Genomic DNA, 16,079 nt, shown 5'->3' with positions numbered 1-16,079 from the left:
TTCTTTATAAATTTAATTAAATAATTTTTTATTAATACTTATTTAATTCATTAGATAAAATGAACCAGAAAAATACATTAATCCTAATGAAATTAAGTTTCAATTTATTAAGCAAGATCTTTGTTTGAAGCCTTTAAGCGTAAGAAAAAATATGTGATTAAGAAAAAAATCTAATAAAAAATGACTAATTAGATCCTTTGTCAGATATCAATCATCGATGAAATAAAAAAAAAAAGATATTCTACATTAAAGATGATACCTAAACCACAACGTCAATTAATTAAAATAACATAATTAATTATTGAGAATATGCATAATATTTTTAGTTTAAAAAAATAATATAATTTAGTTTTAAGAATTTTTTATTTGTTTATAATCTTGAGGATATTATTTAGACTTAAACATATCATAAATTAGTTAAGAATATTTTAGAATTTGTTTTTATAAGGATAGGATTTTATGAGTATTTCAATCTTGTATTACCATTTAGTTTTATATATAAAGCTGATGAGCAAAAGTTTAACAACCTCCTCTACATAAAATATCTTGTTTTAGAAATATATCTTAAAAAAACAACAACTGAGATGCCGTATCGATTGGGAAATAAAAATGCTATTGAAGTCTGAAGAAGCTTATTTTCATGATTGTATTTTCAGGGCTTGATTCTATCTTAAAGTTCAATCTCATCTCATAAAAGAGCGCCAGTAACGGTAGCTATTGTCTTTTAAATATATTCATAAACAGATTAATTTTTAAAGAATACGTACGATGTCACACTAGACTCTGAATATTTTGCTTCGACATCAAACTCATACTCCATCCGTTCCAAAATACCAGTTGTTTTAAAGAAACTAAAAATAATAATTTTATAAAATTAATTTTATATTACCATTAATTTATTTGTAAATTTTATTATCCACTATTAATATTATAAAAAATTAAAATAATAATTATTTTAAGAATTTGTTTCTTTTACACAACAATTATAATGGAACCGGAAGAGTTGCACTTTGTTAATTCGAACTTCAGACAGTGTTGTTGAGTGTAGAACCTAATTAATTATAGAAGTTAAAGTTAAAGAAGAAACAAAGAAGACGTCAATTAGTGGGTTTTCTTTGTCAAAATTTGTAATGTCGATTTCTATCCCTTACTCACGAATAATGTATTAGTGAGATTTGGATTTTCTGAATGTTATTTACGAACAAGATAAGGGCTAGTTATGGGAGAAAAAGTATATAAAAGTAATTAAAATATTTATAATTATTGATGAGTAATACAAAAAAAAGGTCAAATTAGTATAACTAATTTTTAAAAACAATTGACCGACTAAATATTTTAAGATTTAATTTTTATGCACCATTAATATAAAAGAATTTACATTGTCAATTCATTAAATTTATTTTAGTTATAAAGTTAAATAACTACTTTTTTTTACAACATTTAAATAATTATTAAAAAGTCAATCTACCATAATAATATGAAATTCAATGATAATATAGAACAAAAATCTTTATGCAGTGAATGCATTATAATTGAATTCATGTTTTAAACATTTTCCAATATGAAATTTCTTTTCTTTTTTTCGATACAATTCCAATATGAATTTTAAAGAAGACTTCAATAGTCCTTGTTAAATGGGTCATGTCGGTTTCCCATCTCTGCCGCACGAATTACTAGAGAATATATACATTATCAAAACTAACTAAGGAAAAAATATATTCCACGTGCCTCTTTATATTTTTTTAAAAATAAAAGAGAGATAATAGTAGAAGTTAAATAGAAAAACACTATTTTGAATAAGTTCATAATTTCTCCGACTAGTACAAACGAGAGCAAAACAGATTCAGATATTTAACTCTTTGACTCGATCTCGTCCCGCTATGAATAAGAATTTTAGGTTCACTCCTTCCACAAAAAATAGGATTTTATTTTCAAATTCTTATTTTTTAATAAAGTTGAAATTATACATTTAATTTTAAATATGATCTCATTCTTAAGGTTTATTTATTTATTTTTGAGATCCTGTTATTTTAAACATGTAAGCAAATTAGACTTCTTAAAAAAATGTGAAGTGGGTTCTGCATAGGTTTTTGCAAACTCAACAAATTGTCCAACATAGATAAGGTTAGAGTAGAAGCTTTTTTAACCCTACCTTTGAAATCCGTCCTATCTTTTTAAGAAATGGAGACATCGAGAATTAAATTAAATCTGCCATGATCCCGCGGGAAGTCATGCCTAGTCAAATAAAATGAAACAGAAAGAGTGGATAAATTAATTTAGACCCATAAACAAATCCATCAACCACTTATAACATCTTTGGGGTGACGGTCAGTTGGACCAAAATTAATTGTGGAACAAAATATAATTGTTTTAGAAAAATTATGGTCACATCATGATTTTAAAAAGTAACCATCATAATTTTAAAAGGTATTCAAACCTGCTCTTATAATCATTAACCACGCAAATAAAGAAATTAATAAATTAATATGCAACCCCGAAGCACGACGCAGTAATCTGGTTATGCTCAACACATTATCACCGTAAACAAAACATCAGAAGCAAAACAATGGGATGCAAATGCCTTAGAACTCACCGAACACTTTGGAAAAAGGGTTTTGGTCCCAAAATATTGCAAGACAGGGCCAACTCAACCCAAAGACAAGAATGAGTTTTGCTAATAATGGAGAGGATATACGTGAATGAGAGAATCATGCTGTGCTTAGTGACGAAGAATTTTTCCAATAAACAAATATGATTGTTTCTCTTTTAATTTTTTGTCGTATTGTTTCTTTGTTTATGTGCTTTTTCTTGAATTTTTTTTTAATATGATATTAGTACATAATATTTTACAGTTTTATTGATGAAAAATATTTACGGTCAAAAAACTTGGATAGTCACTTTTATTGTGATTTCCTCTTCCATTAAAGTTTTTTTTATATTAATAAAGAAAATAAGAAATAATTTTAGGTAAATGAAAACATAATTCACAAAACAGTCCTAAATAAATGAGAAAAATACTAAAAAATAATTTTAGGTAAATGAAGAAATAAGTCACAAATATTAGGGAAAAAAAGAGAAAACAAGTCATAAAATCTTGAGAAAACAAAATGAAACAACCTTTTTTTTTACATGAAAATAAAATGAAACTTTATTTGTCATTATATATTTTATTTTGTCTCACTTATTTAGGTGAAGAGGGAACAGATTAAAGAGATAGACAGATTTTCGCATACCCACGAGAAAACATTTTTTAGATTATAATTGTGGATCTATTCACGGTTGGATTGAGGACAACAAGTTCTACACACGTGACACTTCAAATTTTCTGGTTGAATTGTGAAAAAGATATCTAGAGAGAGATAAGTGTTTCACATCCTATGTTTTATATTTTGGGGGTTTCATCTTCTTGTCGTCTCTTTTGTACCAATTTAGGGTTTGTCTTGATTTGGTTGTTTGTAGCATATTTTAGTATACTTGTTGAAGACTCTCTTGTATCTTCATGGATTATACTGAAATTATTTCTTTGCCCTGGACAATATGTGATTTTTACCCTTACATTGAAGGGTTTTTTCAAGTTAAACAAAGTGTGTCTCTGTTTTTTTAATTTCTATTTTGTGATCTATACTTTATTGATGCTCTTAACAGGTTCTTACAAATTTTGGATAATTTATTTCCGCAAATTATTATTCTATTATAGAGTTTGTTATTGTGTTGGTTGGTCTATTTTCCCATGATATTATTCTACATCTATTCATCAATTACCTTTTTAGTAAATACTTGAGGCAATCCATAAAAAGCATATATACATCGTGTGAATTTGATCTTTTGTGTAATCGAAATATCAATTAAATCTTTTTTTTAAATAACATCAATTTAATCTTTACATCATGTAAAGCATGATTTATATTAATTCAAATTTTTAATCTATGTAAAACTAAATGTTAGCACAGTCGTATAAAATTTTGTTGCATTACATGTGAGAGAACAATTTAATTAATGACAGGAGAATTTATATCCGATACTTATGTTAACTTCTTAGTCATGATCTTTGATACAAAACAAAAAAAAAAAACATTGTTGAAAAAGAAAAAAAAAACTTAAATATGTAGCTTGTATTAAAAAGACTTGAGTTCCTAACTTATATATAAATATTAAAAAGAAAAAATGTATTGTCCCTAATAATTAGGAGTGTTTCACGGATAATCCGATCCAAATTGGGTTTTTTAAGTACTTGTATTAAACCTGACGCAATCTAATTAAATTCACTATTGAACTAATTGGGTAATTGAGTTTTGTATTTTAGACCTCTAACCCAACCCAACCCGACACATATATATTATTTTAATAATAATATACACAATCAAAATTCAGTTATGTCCAATAAATTACATTATTGCTTTCCATTTATATTATATCACTATTGTTGAATATGTGAAGTACTTCAAGTGAGAAACACCCTCAAAGTGGAGAGATAAATTAGATCTTCGACAAATTGACTAGGATATGAAGGATATTAATAGGTCATAAGACACAAAACAATTCAAAATTTAAAAAAGTACATCAAAGACTAGTATATACTTATTATTCAATTTATTTTAGTTTTTGCATAATTTATTCAAATTTAAATTTTGCAAAATAAAATCATTTTTAAAATATTGTGATCTAATTAATCCATCCCAACTTAATTCATTCATAACTAGATTGATTTGGGTTGGATTTGGTAAAAAAAAATTCAAACTCAATCCAATGTAATCCAATTTTTTTTTATTGAATTAAACAATAGATTTAGTCGAATCCAACCCAACTCAATTGATGTACATCCTTAATAATAATTGTATCATACCAAAGGAACATTTAAAAACCTATGATTTTACTTCCAGTACTCTAATACCTATAAACACCACCCATCTAAGTTATAAAGTGGATTTCCATTTTCCAAATCTTTATGAAATTGTGGGTTTACTCGAAAGTATTTTTCCTATTTTTTTTAGAGACAGTGTATTTTTTCTATCAACTCAAAAGTGCCAACCTTTAACCTTTTATCCTCATAGGTGTAAAGGATTTAGGATGGTAATGTAAGAAAACGAAGGAAAGTGACGGAAGAAGTAATTGTAGAATGAGACATTTTGGGGAGTTTCGTTTGTGGCTTACAGTGCTTATGACTGATATGAGGAACTATTCCATGTAAAACTGCAAAAGTGTCTCCCTATCTATATTTTTTTCAATTTGCCTTGAGCAAAACAGGGAATTTCACCAACACTTTTTAATCTGACCAAACAACTAAAGTTTATCAATAGACTAATTTTTTCCACGAAATTAATTCAAAAACATTTTACATACTCCCCGATTAAGTTTACGTGACTTGTATAATTTTTGAAAAATATAGATGTAAACGTTGTGATCTTTACCTCATCATCTTGAACTAGTTAATTATAGCCATAAATTTAAGTGGGAAATGTTGAAATTCAAAGATATCCTTTTCTTTCTATAGCAAATTAAGCTGGAGAATAAACTATAATCTTTTGTTATTATACATTTGAAGTCAACCCTTTTCCTCCTTTTCTTGTCTTGCATAAATGGACAAGCCCCACCCCATTGCCAAATCCAAAATCCACAATTGTGGCACAACAAACTGCACACAAAAGCTTCAAAGGGTGACCACTTTCCATGAGCATCTATCACCGCACTTCAACGGTAGTATGCTCTTATGAGACTCTGGCACGAACTGTACATGCATAGCGTTGGGCTAATTTGGAAAGATTTACATTAACATGTACATATCCACCCTTGTGTTTGATTTGTACTTGTTTTTGTCCCTCTTGATTACGTGTAACAAGAAAACCTCAAAAAAGGAAACATTATAAAAGAGACTGCCCCATTCCCATTGGCATTGTATATCTTTGCATGTTTTGTTGTTGTTTCATGTTATGGTAGTGTTCACTTGTTTGCCATGGTCTTTCAACCACAAAATTTTCCTCCCCATCTGGGCCTTGCCCAACATATTGATGCATCACCAACACTGAAGCTGTTGTTTCAAAGTCTGAAGAAGCTAGCAAATCCCCAATGGCTCCTAACTCAGGACACTCACTCCAATCTGTTAGGCCATCTGTTAGTGGTGACATTGTACCTTGCCCTCTCCCAACTATGAACAAGTCATTGACATTGTTTATTGATCTTATTGCTGCAACGGTTTCCTCCCCATTATTCACAACCTTGTCTATGTAAACAACTGAATCATCATTTGTAATCATCTTTTTGAACTCACTTATATACTCCTCATCTAGTGTGTGTTCCCTCCCATTTTTTATAATGGTGAAACTTCGATCAATATTAGCCCACAAGTGATCTGTTTCCGGAGTTTGAGTTGGATGCTTGCTTGGAGTGAAATGCATGACAGTAAGGTGAACCCTTGGATGCCTTGACATTCTCCATCCATAAGCTAGTGCCTCTCTATCATCTGGCCCTCCGAAATATAATACAGCCACCTTATGAGATGCTAGATTTCCGATCAAGCGGTTAGATCCGTTAAGGCCTCTATCCACAAGTATCCCAACTGAGCAAGGTGAATTTTGTAATAGATTGTGGTTAATCATTCTGAATGCTGGAATAGTGTCATGCATTTCTCCATCAACTGTTTGTTGCTTATGGAAAGGAATGATGATTAGGGATACCCTTTTATCCTCAGCTAGATTGCATATGTCTTCATGCATGGTAGAGTAAGGGGAAATAGCTGTTAAGGGTTGGACTTGAGTATGACCAACATGTTCCTCAAAGTTCTGAAATGCAGTGATGATGTGGTCAGTTTGTGCTTGTGTTTTGTTGAGGGCTGGACCTCCTGATTGTCTATTAGCATGGACAACGAGCATGGCAGAAGCTCTACCAGTGAGTTCAACTAAGTGGAGCACATAAGCACATATGGGAGACCTTTTGTGGGGATGAGTTGCTTCAAGGAGATTAACTAGTGTGGGGACATTTCTAGGGGTGTGAATACACACCAGCACCCGTAACTCTGCATCAAGTCTTGAATTCTGTATTGTTCTCCTTTTATAAGGTATGAGCCTTTTTCTTGGCTTGTAAATTAATGTTACAATGGGTGAAACGACTGCTGTCATTACGAGTGTTACAATTACCATAACTGAGAATATTTTATCTCCTAAGACCTGCATATGCAAAGTTAATTTGTCATATTCATATGTTGATCAACTACGGAGGTATAATTAGATTACCAAAGAAAGTGAGTGCTGTACCTTTTGTTCCCTCCCAACATTTAGCACAATCATTTCAATAAGGCCTTTAGAGTTCATGAGTAAACCAAGAACAACTCCATCACGGTTTGGTATCTGGAAAATGAGTGAAATAAAGAAAGTCCCCAAAATCTTGCCAAAACAAGTGAGAGGAATCACCGTGAGTACAAAAGTCCATGTACTAGCTCCACTGATCAACTTGATATCAGTCTTAAGCCCACAAATGGCATAAAAGAGAGGAAGCAAAAGCCCGGAAACAAAGTCTTCAAGCTTTTCTAGTATAGCAGCTCCTAGTGGGCCATTTGGAATTACTAGGCCATACACAAAAGCTCCAAAAGCACAATGTGTTCCAAGGACATCTGTAATGAAGGCTGAGATCATAACACCAGTAAGTACAATGCATAATTGGAACTCACTGAAGGGTTTTCCCTCTGGGGTTCTCTCTATCAACCAAGACACTGCTGGTCTAACAATAACAAAGCAGAAGGAAACAAAAACAAGGTTTGATATTACAACCAAGACAGAGGCCCATGTGCCAGTATTTGCCTCTGATAAAGCAATAGCTAGAGCAAGCAATATCCATGCAAACACATCGTTGATCAGAGAAATTGAGAGAGCAAGCTTCCCTAAGTCTGTGCTGATGAGTTTGAGATCAGCAAGCATGCGAGCAAGCACCGGGAAAGCAGTGACAGATAGAACAATACCAATGTAGAGCACATAGCTGGCTTGGTTCATGCTATTGTCTTTGTCTTCTATTAAATGGGAGACACAAACCGCAATCAAAAAGGGCAATATCATACCAGCAAAGGCTATGGACACCGTCTTTTTTCCGGTGCGTTTGATGATCGAAATGTCCATCTCTAACCCCACCAAGAAGACGAAGTATATGAGACCCATGTTTGCCATTGTCTCCAGCACCATCACACTCTTCAGAGGGAACACGGCATTGGCAAATTTTAGATTTCTACCAAATATTGATGGACCCAATAGCAATCCACCCTACAAATATTATCACATGATTCCACCCAGTTACAAAATATTTAAAAGCAACAAAATCAATTCACACCTACAATATTATGGCTGCAAATTAAGGTTACCAACTTTAGTTTAATTTCCTGTTGGTATATGCTCTCTACATATGGTTACAACACAGTTTCTTGATGTTATGAATCATAGCTCATGTAACAACTTGTTGAAACTATAATTCATAACCAGGAGTTAATGTATATTAAATTTGGCTGATTTGCATGCATTTTGCCAAAGTTGGAAGAGAGGCAATAAATAATAAAGAATAAAAGTTGGAAGAGAAAAGAAGTTACCAAAATTTCAGCAATTACACGCGGTTGGTGAAGGGGCTTGAGGATGAAAACAAAGAAACGTGTGGCACAAACAACCATCGTTAATTGCAAGATGAAGAGAGGAAGGGAGTAATCTAAAGGGTTATCGCCTTGCCATAAACCATTTGTTGTTGTCATGAGTGGCGTGTAGCAAATTAGAGATCTATCTGACATATTATACGGTGCCATGGTTGCGTTGTTCATTTTATCTTTGTCCAGACAAAATGAACAACACAACCAACAAACACCACTTGCTTAATTTCTTATGTTGTTATGATCAAGGCGTGATTGTTATCTTCCCTTTCCAATAAGTTAGGCTGAAAAAGAAAGGGGCAGGTACCCCTTGGTTGAGTTTTTCTGGGAAGATGAACACAATCAAGCCTTGGTGCCTCCTTGCCCTGGAAGAGATGTTATCTAAGGTAATGTATTGAATGTATATACCTATTTTTGTAAACTCAATATTACACCCCATGATCTCTGCTAAAATGAGGTCATTGGTGTGCATGCCACTTGGACTTGGGTAAACATTATAATTACTATTAACCATCTAAGATCACGTATTAAATGTATCTAATTATCTAATTATCTATCGACGTGAACCATGTTTTCTCTTTTTTGGTTCACGCCCCGCTTCGAGTGCGGCTCGATCAGGAATGGAAAAAAAAGTTTCCAATTATAATATAAAGTTATTTTTAACTATCCATAAATACTTTTAAAAAATTTGTAGGTTAAAAGGAATAGACAACTAGGAAAAAAACTAAATATACAAATAAAAAAAAACAGTAGTTTGTAATGATTGAGAGAGACAACTTTTTATTAATTGCGGAGATAACACGTGAAATATATATCTAAAAAAAAAAGAAAGTTAGAATATTAAAATATATAATTAAGAGAGTGAAAATATTAAAAACCTAACTCTTTAAATTATGTAAGAATATATTGTTTCATTCAAGATGAGGGGGCAACTTATTCACGAGGAAATTTCCTAGAATGTGATTAGAAAAGCACAGTAACATATATAGGTCCGTTCCTGGGTCACAATTCATAAATGTGAGACTCAAAGATATACTAAACAATTGACTGATACGAAGATCCTCATACAGCAAACTTACCTTACAACAACATTGCGACATGGCCACTGAAATGTAGTTAGGTGTCAAGAGTAAATATGAAAGGGTTTTTAATTCTAACATCAGAAGATTAAGTCATTAAAATAAAAATTTTGAACTTCAATTGTAAAGTTGTTTTTTTATTTAAAATTAATATATTAAATATGTGCGAGTATGGGATGGATTGGATAATAAAATTCTTATGCACACAGTCTCACACTCACTCGTAATTTTTTAGGGATAAATACATATATCCAAATCTAAACCAATTTAGCGAGTAATTTCTCTTTCCATAATGAGTATTTTTTACATATACTTATTTAGCCCGGGTTTAGTTGTCTTCCCTTTTCTATTTATCTTTACCTGAAATTCATGAAATTTTTATAAGATTTGACACTTAGACAAGTACTAAATTAGATCTATTATCTATGTCTAACACAAGTCACATGTAATGTGGTACATCTTGTTGGTGGAGGCAATTTAATGTCCCTCAAGACCCCAATAGCCAAAACGTTACAGATAATCCCCAACCCAGACCACGGTCCATTCAAGCGAGACGTATCTGACACATTCTCGTCTTGATCATCATCATGTGAACAACTCTGCATTAATGTCTCGAACACAAATGCCGAATCAGTGCTCCATGATGAGCTATGGGAACTGTTTAATATTCTGCAACATTATTAATTTCACTATCACAGTGGTGGGGGATTACCCGGATAAAAATAATAAAAGCATTATCATAATCATAGTGAGTCTAACAAAAATAGTAAAGAATATCAAATCGAGTCAAAGTTATTATTATTATTATTGAGGATGTCCTAGTAAAAGAGGATTCCTTTTTGTTCTTGTTGGGATTCAGATAGGGAACGAGTCAAAGGGAATAAGGTAAAGATTTCATAGCTATCATTGAAGAGAATAAGAGTTTTCTTGCTTTTTCCCTTTATTTTTCCAGGCAAAAGGGGTGTGACTCGTATCAAAAGCCGAAACTAAAAATGGCTACGCATTACGACATAATTAACTAGAATGCCATGAAACATTGTTTAGCTGTTAATAAGCTCAATTTGTTCCTCAAATAAACACAATAAGGGGTACTCATGTTCACATTACAAAGGGTGTGACAACAAGTCCCAATAGGACAACTTGGTTTTCCAGCTGCTACTAGCTTGTACTTAGCGATGGATTTAACAGCGTGTTGCAATGTTTAGCAGCGCTTTTCTCGGTCAAGAGGGTGAATGCATACCACAACTGTCTCTACCATGCTCATATAATTGCCAGATCAAGCAGAGGACCACTTACACTTGATGGTGATATTATTAGACATGTTTTTCAAGTAACCCTCAAATATTCTTACCTTATGTAACGCAAACTACTAAGGTGTAACTACATTATACAATAGCATGCATTCCATTTTAAAAGTAAGGCTAATTAGAGGTTTTAAATTAATTAAAACTCACTAAACAGAAATGTAGATATCTTCTATAGTGAAATACTAAAACACAAAAGATGGCATCCACAACCACAGAAACAAAAGGGAATTACAAGTATATGCAATTTTTCCTAGAATATGTAAGCACGCATGGTAGAATTTAAAATTTTATGAACGTCATGATAGCAGTGGGACATGATGATTCAACCATTTGTATGTGGAGGGTGAAAGTAACGGTGACACTCCTAATGTTAACCAAAACATTGTCACTTCCATCTCAGATCAAACGCACATGCTACATTATTATATTCTCTTTCCTGAATTTCCATACCTGTAGAACTTTTCTTATCTTGGCGAGGTGGTAGAAAATGTAATCCTACTATGTCAAAACTTATTGAACTCTTTAGGCACTTCTCTGTGCTTTTCCTTATTTCTATGTCTATAGATGAGAAAGAGTGAGGAGCAAAGAGTCCATATTCCATAATATGTATTTGTAAATGCTACTACTGCCAATAAAGAAGGCAAACACAATCACTTTATCAACACAGAAAGCCAAGCTTCTCTTTCTTTTCCATCAACACAGTTACCATCTTGAAACTTTTTGTCTCTTTGTCTTTCTCATGCATTGAATTCCTCAATAACAATGCACAGAATGTAGAAAACAGACTAGGTTATCAGGAAAGGGAAGATGGAGTTTGATCTTGAAGACCCACTAGTCAGCTTGGAAGAAGAGCAAACCTTTACTATATCAGAACTCTTTGCCTCCGAATCTGAACACGTGCCTTCACCAAACTGCTTAACTTCAACACATTTTCGCGTTTTCTGTTGTGAAGCTATATCTCTCATTCTTCAGGTGAAATTTATGTCTATGTAATAGGTTCAGTTCCCCCTCTTTCATGCCACATTTGTTACATTAAGTTATGTTTCTTCAGGTTCAGGTTTCTTGCAAATTGGACCCATTTGTAGCTTATCTTGCTATAAATTACTTGCACCGTTTCATGTCAAGCCAAGAAATTCCGGTAACCATATACCTAATGAGTAACGGTTCCTCTTTAAGCATATATGTTCACTTCATAGAAAAGTAAAGAAACCTTTGAACAATTGTACCTTAATAGCATTCCACAATTTCCAATTTTTTACCCTTATGCCATTAGTCCTCTGAGTTTGCAGCAAGGGAAGCCGTGGTTTCTCAGGCTTGTTGTCATATCATGTCTTTCTCTTGCTTCAAAGATGAAGAACACAACTTTATCATTTTTGGTTATACAAGTAAGTCTTCAAATTCACGTAATTGCAATCATTTTAATAGCAAGACAGCCTCTAACCATGCCATAGTAACTTGAACATGTGATATTTACAATCAATGAAACAGAAAGAAGGTTGCTACTTTAAGGCTCAGAGTATTCAGAGAATGGAACTTCTTATTCTCGGGGCTCTGAAATGGCGTATGAGGTCGATTACACCTTTTTCTTTCCTTCATTTCTTTATCTCTTTAGCTGAAATTAAAGACCAATCACTAAAGCAAGCACTTAAAAGTAGAGCTTCAGAGATAATCTTCAATGCTCAAAATGGTAAGTACTTGTTTCTATTCACATCTAACTTGATTTTATCTTCAATTTCAACCAGCACAAACTCTGAATTGCATCTCTCTTATGGCTGCAGACATTAAGCTTTTAGAGTATAAACCTTCAACTGTTGCAGCAACTGCCCTTATCTTTGCATCTCATGAACTATTCCCACAGCAATATTCTATTCTGAGAGCTTCAATTACAGCCAGCGAGTACCTAGATGGGGTAAGTTTACATTCAATCAATACCCTTTAAAGCAAATGTTTTGATTATTTGTAGTTATAGCGTCTAGATACTGATGGTGGTTGTTTTAGGAGACGTTGTCCAAGTGCTTTGACTTGATGCAAGACATGATGAGAATGGAAGCAAAGGAGTTAATGATAGATACAAGCTTTTTAAGCACAGAAACTCCAGTGAGTATGTTGGAGAGAAACACTAAACGACAAAGAATTTAGTGGTTTATATATGTTGCAGAAGAAAAATCCAATTTTCTCAAACTTAAGAAGAAGAAAGCTGAGGGAAAAGGAAAACAATCATGTTTGGTCCATATGTTCTGTGTCACTGTTTCCACTCAGTCCAAAACAAGAGAGGACGCAAGGCCTTGATTTGGAATGAGAGTTGAGATATCCATACACTCCTGAGTGTTGTTCACCATAAAGAAATTATTACTGTAATCTAGTGCATAAAATGAAAATCAGGAGTTATTAAATCAAATGGAAGTTGTAAGGTGGCATGGACCAATGCAATGAAATAAAAAGGCTGATATATATATAGGGGTTAATTTGAATCCGATTGAGCCTTTATTAAGGTCGTGAAGCCAGACATATTTCCACAAAAGGAAATGGTAAAATTTTAATCCCAAGACAATTAGTAAATCAAGCCTTCAATCTCACACAAGATCTATAAACTGTGGTTTAGCGTGAGTGTTACTGTTTTAGGCTTGGCTGTGGCTGTAAACGAATACATGTCACTGAATATATATGTTCCCCTATGTTGCATTGTTACTTGACCGATAGAGAAGCCAAAACATTGTTCGATTTCTAGATGGATGATGGTGTCCATTGCTTTAAGAAAGGAGATCAATATCATGCATGTCTTTTGCCTTTTCTAATATTAATCATGTGTTCTCTGAATCTCTGGTCAAAAGCACCATGCCATATATCATTGTTCCAACTTCCAACAGCTTTATATAACAACTAGGTGTAATAATCCATACCCTGTACAGATATTAATTTTTTTATAATTTTTATATTATTATTATTATTTTTAATGTATTTATCAATTTTTTAATTTTATATAAATATATCTATATATATATATAGACATATAATTAAAATATATAAAAAATATGAATATTGACATATATATAGTCTTATATCCATGCATGTTTTATATAATTTTTAATTTGTATAACCATGTGTTTTAAAAATATTATGATGTATAATATAATATATTTGCATTTATATATAACTTAAATTAGATAACAAAATTTTAACAAGAGATACTAATGATTAATAACGAAAAATATTCTAAATTATAATTTATAATTATTTTGGTATGTCAAAAAATCCTACATTGAGACACCTATTTAGAACAAAAACCTTCACAGAACCACTAAGCACAAATGCGAATAATATCTCGGATGGATAACCCGAAGTTCAAAATTTTTAAACACATTACTTTGTTCCCATTGAACTTTGTTTCAAGCACAAACATTTACATTTAATAGACCCAGAATGCTACAAACAAAATGAGTATATATATATATAAAAGAAATAGAGAGAAGTGAGCTTGAGAATACCAAGGAAGGAATGATATTAGTTTTTACATTTTTTTTAATTGCTGAATGATAGTAACCTATGCTTTATGAAAAAGGAAATGGATTTCTTGAACTGAAATAAGAGAAATAATGAATTTCTGGACCTTAAAAGAAGAGAGAAAGGTAGAGAGACGGGAAGCAAAACGAAAAAAAAATATTAATTATGTTTTAGTTCCTAAATTTTTTTAAAATTTTTATTTTTAAGTTCCTAAACAAAATATTTATTATTCTTTGTCTCTAGTTTTTACTTTGGTGTTTCTTTTTGTCCTTTTCGTTTAAAATCTCTATTATGCATTGAGTTGCTAGTTGATTTTTAATTATTTTTTTACGGTAAAAAAATTGCTAAAAATACTTAGTTTAAGTGTTTTACATGTATTAAATCATTTTTGCCAGATATAAATTGCCAAAAATTGCTTAAGTGAGATCTCAAAACTTCAATAAGATTTAATGTCTGCTTTTGATTCAAATTTATCTGAACCAAACAAATCATTCATTATTGTTCTGTTCCTTCGATCGTTCAATCCTAAATATAGACTTTGAGTTTCAACACCACAATGCGGTCACCGTTGCAAAAGAAACGTCCAAAACATTTACTCCAACAACGTGGTCAGTTATAACATTGTTTCCCCACTGCTGCTGCGTCGGGTTCCATAATGCGTCTTCAGGGTTAGATTTATTGCATGATTAGATTTCAGTTTAAAATAAGGCTTACAATTTTTAAATAAATCTAATGATTCACAAACTCAATTAATTGTAAAAGAAAGAATCAAAATATTTTTACAAATTTCATTTTTCTCCAAACATACGCTTAGTGTGCAAGAGCCATTTTGTGGCCTTAAAATTAAAATAGCTTAAAAGTCCTATCAAATACACTAAAAAAAAAAATACATAAAAATAGACTTTAAAATTACAAATATAAATTAATGAAGTTTTAAAATAAATAAATATCGTTTTAATTCTTGAATTTATCAAAGAACGGTTATTTCAGTCTTTAAAATTACATAATAATAATTGAGTCGACTAAAATTATCACTCTTAGATGTGTTTGGTCCATCTTATTTTTAGTTTAAAAGTTATTTTTAAGTTAAAATTAAATTTAAAAATAAGAACTTAAAAAAAATAACAAAGTTGTTAGTCATTTTTGTTTTTTCTTTAGCTTAGAAGCTCCTTTCCCAAGTTAGAAGTTGTTTGATAAAAATTTAAAATTTTTAATTTTCTTTAAAAATAATTACCTCACCCAACGAGAAAGTATATTCATAAAATGAAAAAGTTGTGAAAATTTAATTTCTCATATAAAATTATTTTAATGATAATAAAAATTAAAATATTTAAATTATAATTTTTAAATATGTAGAAAATTAGTTTAATTAATATTTTTAGGCCATAAAATAATTTATTGTATGTAATATTAATTGAATAAATTTAGATATTAATTACAAAATATATAAATGTTTAAAAACATTGATGCTGTTTGGAAAAAATATGAATGAAGTTATAATATATATATTAAAATAACGTTATTAATTATTATTATATACTTGTATAGCAGGGTCTATTGTCATTAAAGAACTTGCAA

The 16,079-nt window shown here is 31.3% G+C and overlaps 2 protein-coding genes across 2 annotated transcripts; one reads left to right on the top strand and one right to left on the bottom strand.

Annotated features, from left to right (window-relative positions):
• Positions 1–5,464: 5,464 nt before the first annotated feature.
• Positions 5,465–8,970, bottom strand: LOC114387712 (cation/H(+) antiporter 15-like). Its single transcript, XM_028347919.1, has 3 exons — positions 8,564–8,970; positions 7,248–8,243; positions 5,465–7,160 (listed from the first exon to the last, which is right to left on the bottom strand). The coding sequence occupies exons 1-3, from the start codon at positions 8,783–8,785 to the stop codon at positions 5,859–5,861; spliced, it is 2,520 nt and encodes an 839-aa protein (XP_028203720.1). The 5' UTR covers positions 8,786–8,970; the 3' UTR covers positions 5,465–5,858.
• Positions 8,971–11,245: 2,275 nt separating this feature from the next.
• Positions 11,246–13,469, top strand: LOC114387664 (putative cyclin-D6-1). Its single transcript, XM_028347868.1, has 6 exons — positions 11,246–11,972; positions 12,052–12,138; positions 12,290–12,385; positions 12,489–12,687; positions 12,779–12,909; positions 12,999–13,469. The coding sequence occupies exons 1-6, from the start codon at positions 11,808–11,810 to the stop codon at positions 13,137–13,139; spliced, it is 819 nt and encodes a 272-aa protein (XP_028203669.1). The 5' UTR covers positions 11,246–11,807; the 3' UTR covers positions 13,140–13,469.
• The last annotated feature ends 2,610 nt before the right edge of the window (positions 13,470–16,079 follow it).

The sequence above is a fragment of the Glycine soja genome, chromosome 15 (genome assembly GCF_004193775.1).
Source record: "Glycine soja cultivar W05 chromosome 15, ASM419377v2, whole genome shotgun sequence".
NCBI lineage: Eukaryota > Viridiplantae > Streptophyta > Magnoliopsida > Fabales > Fabaceae > Glycine > Glycine soja.
This window is presented reverse-complemented; position numbering and strand designations above follow the sequence as displayed.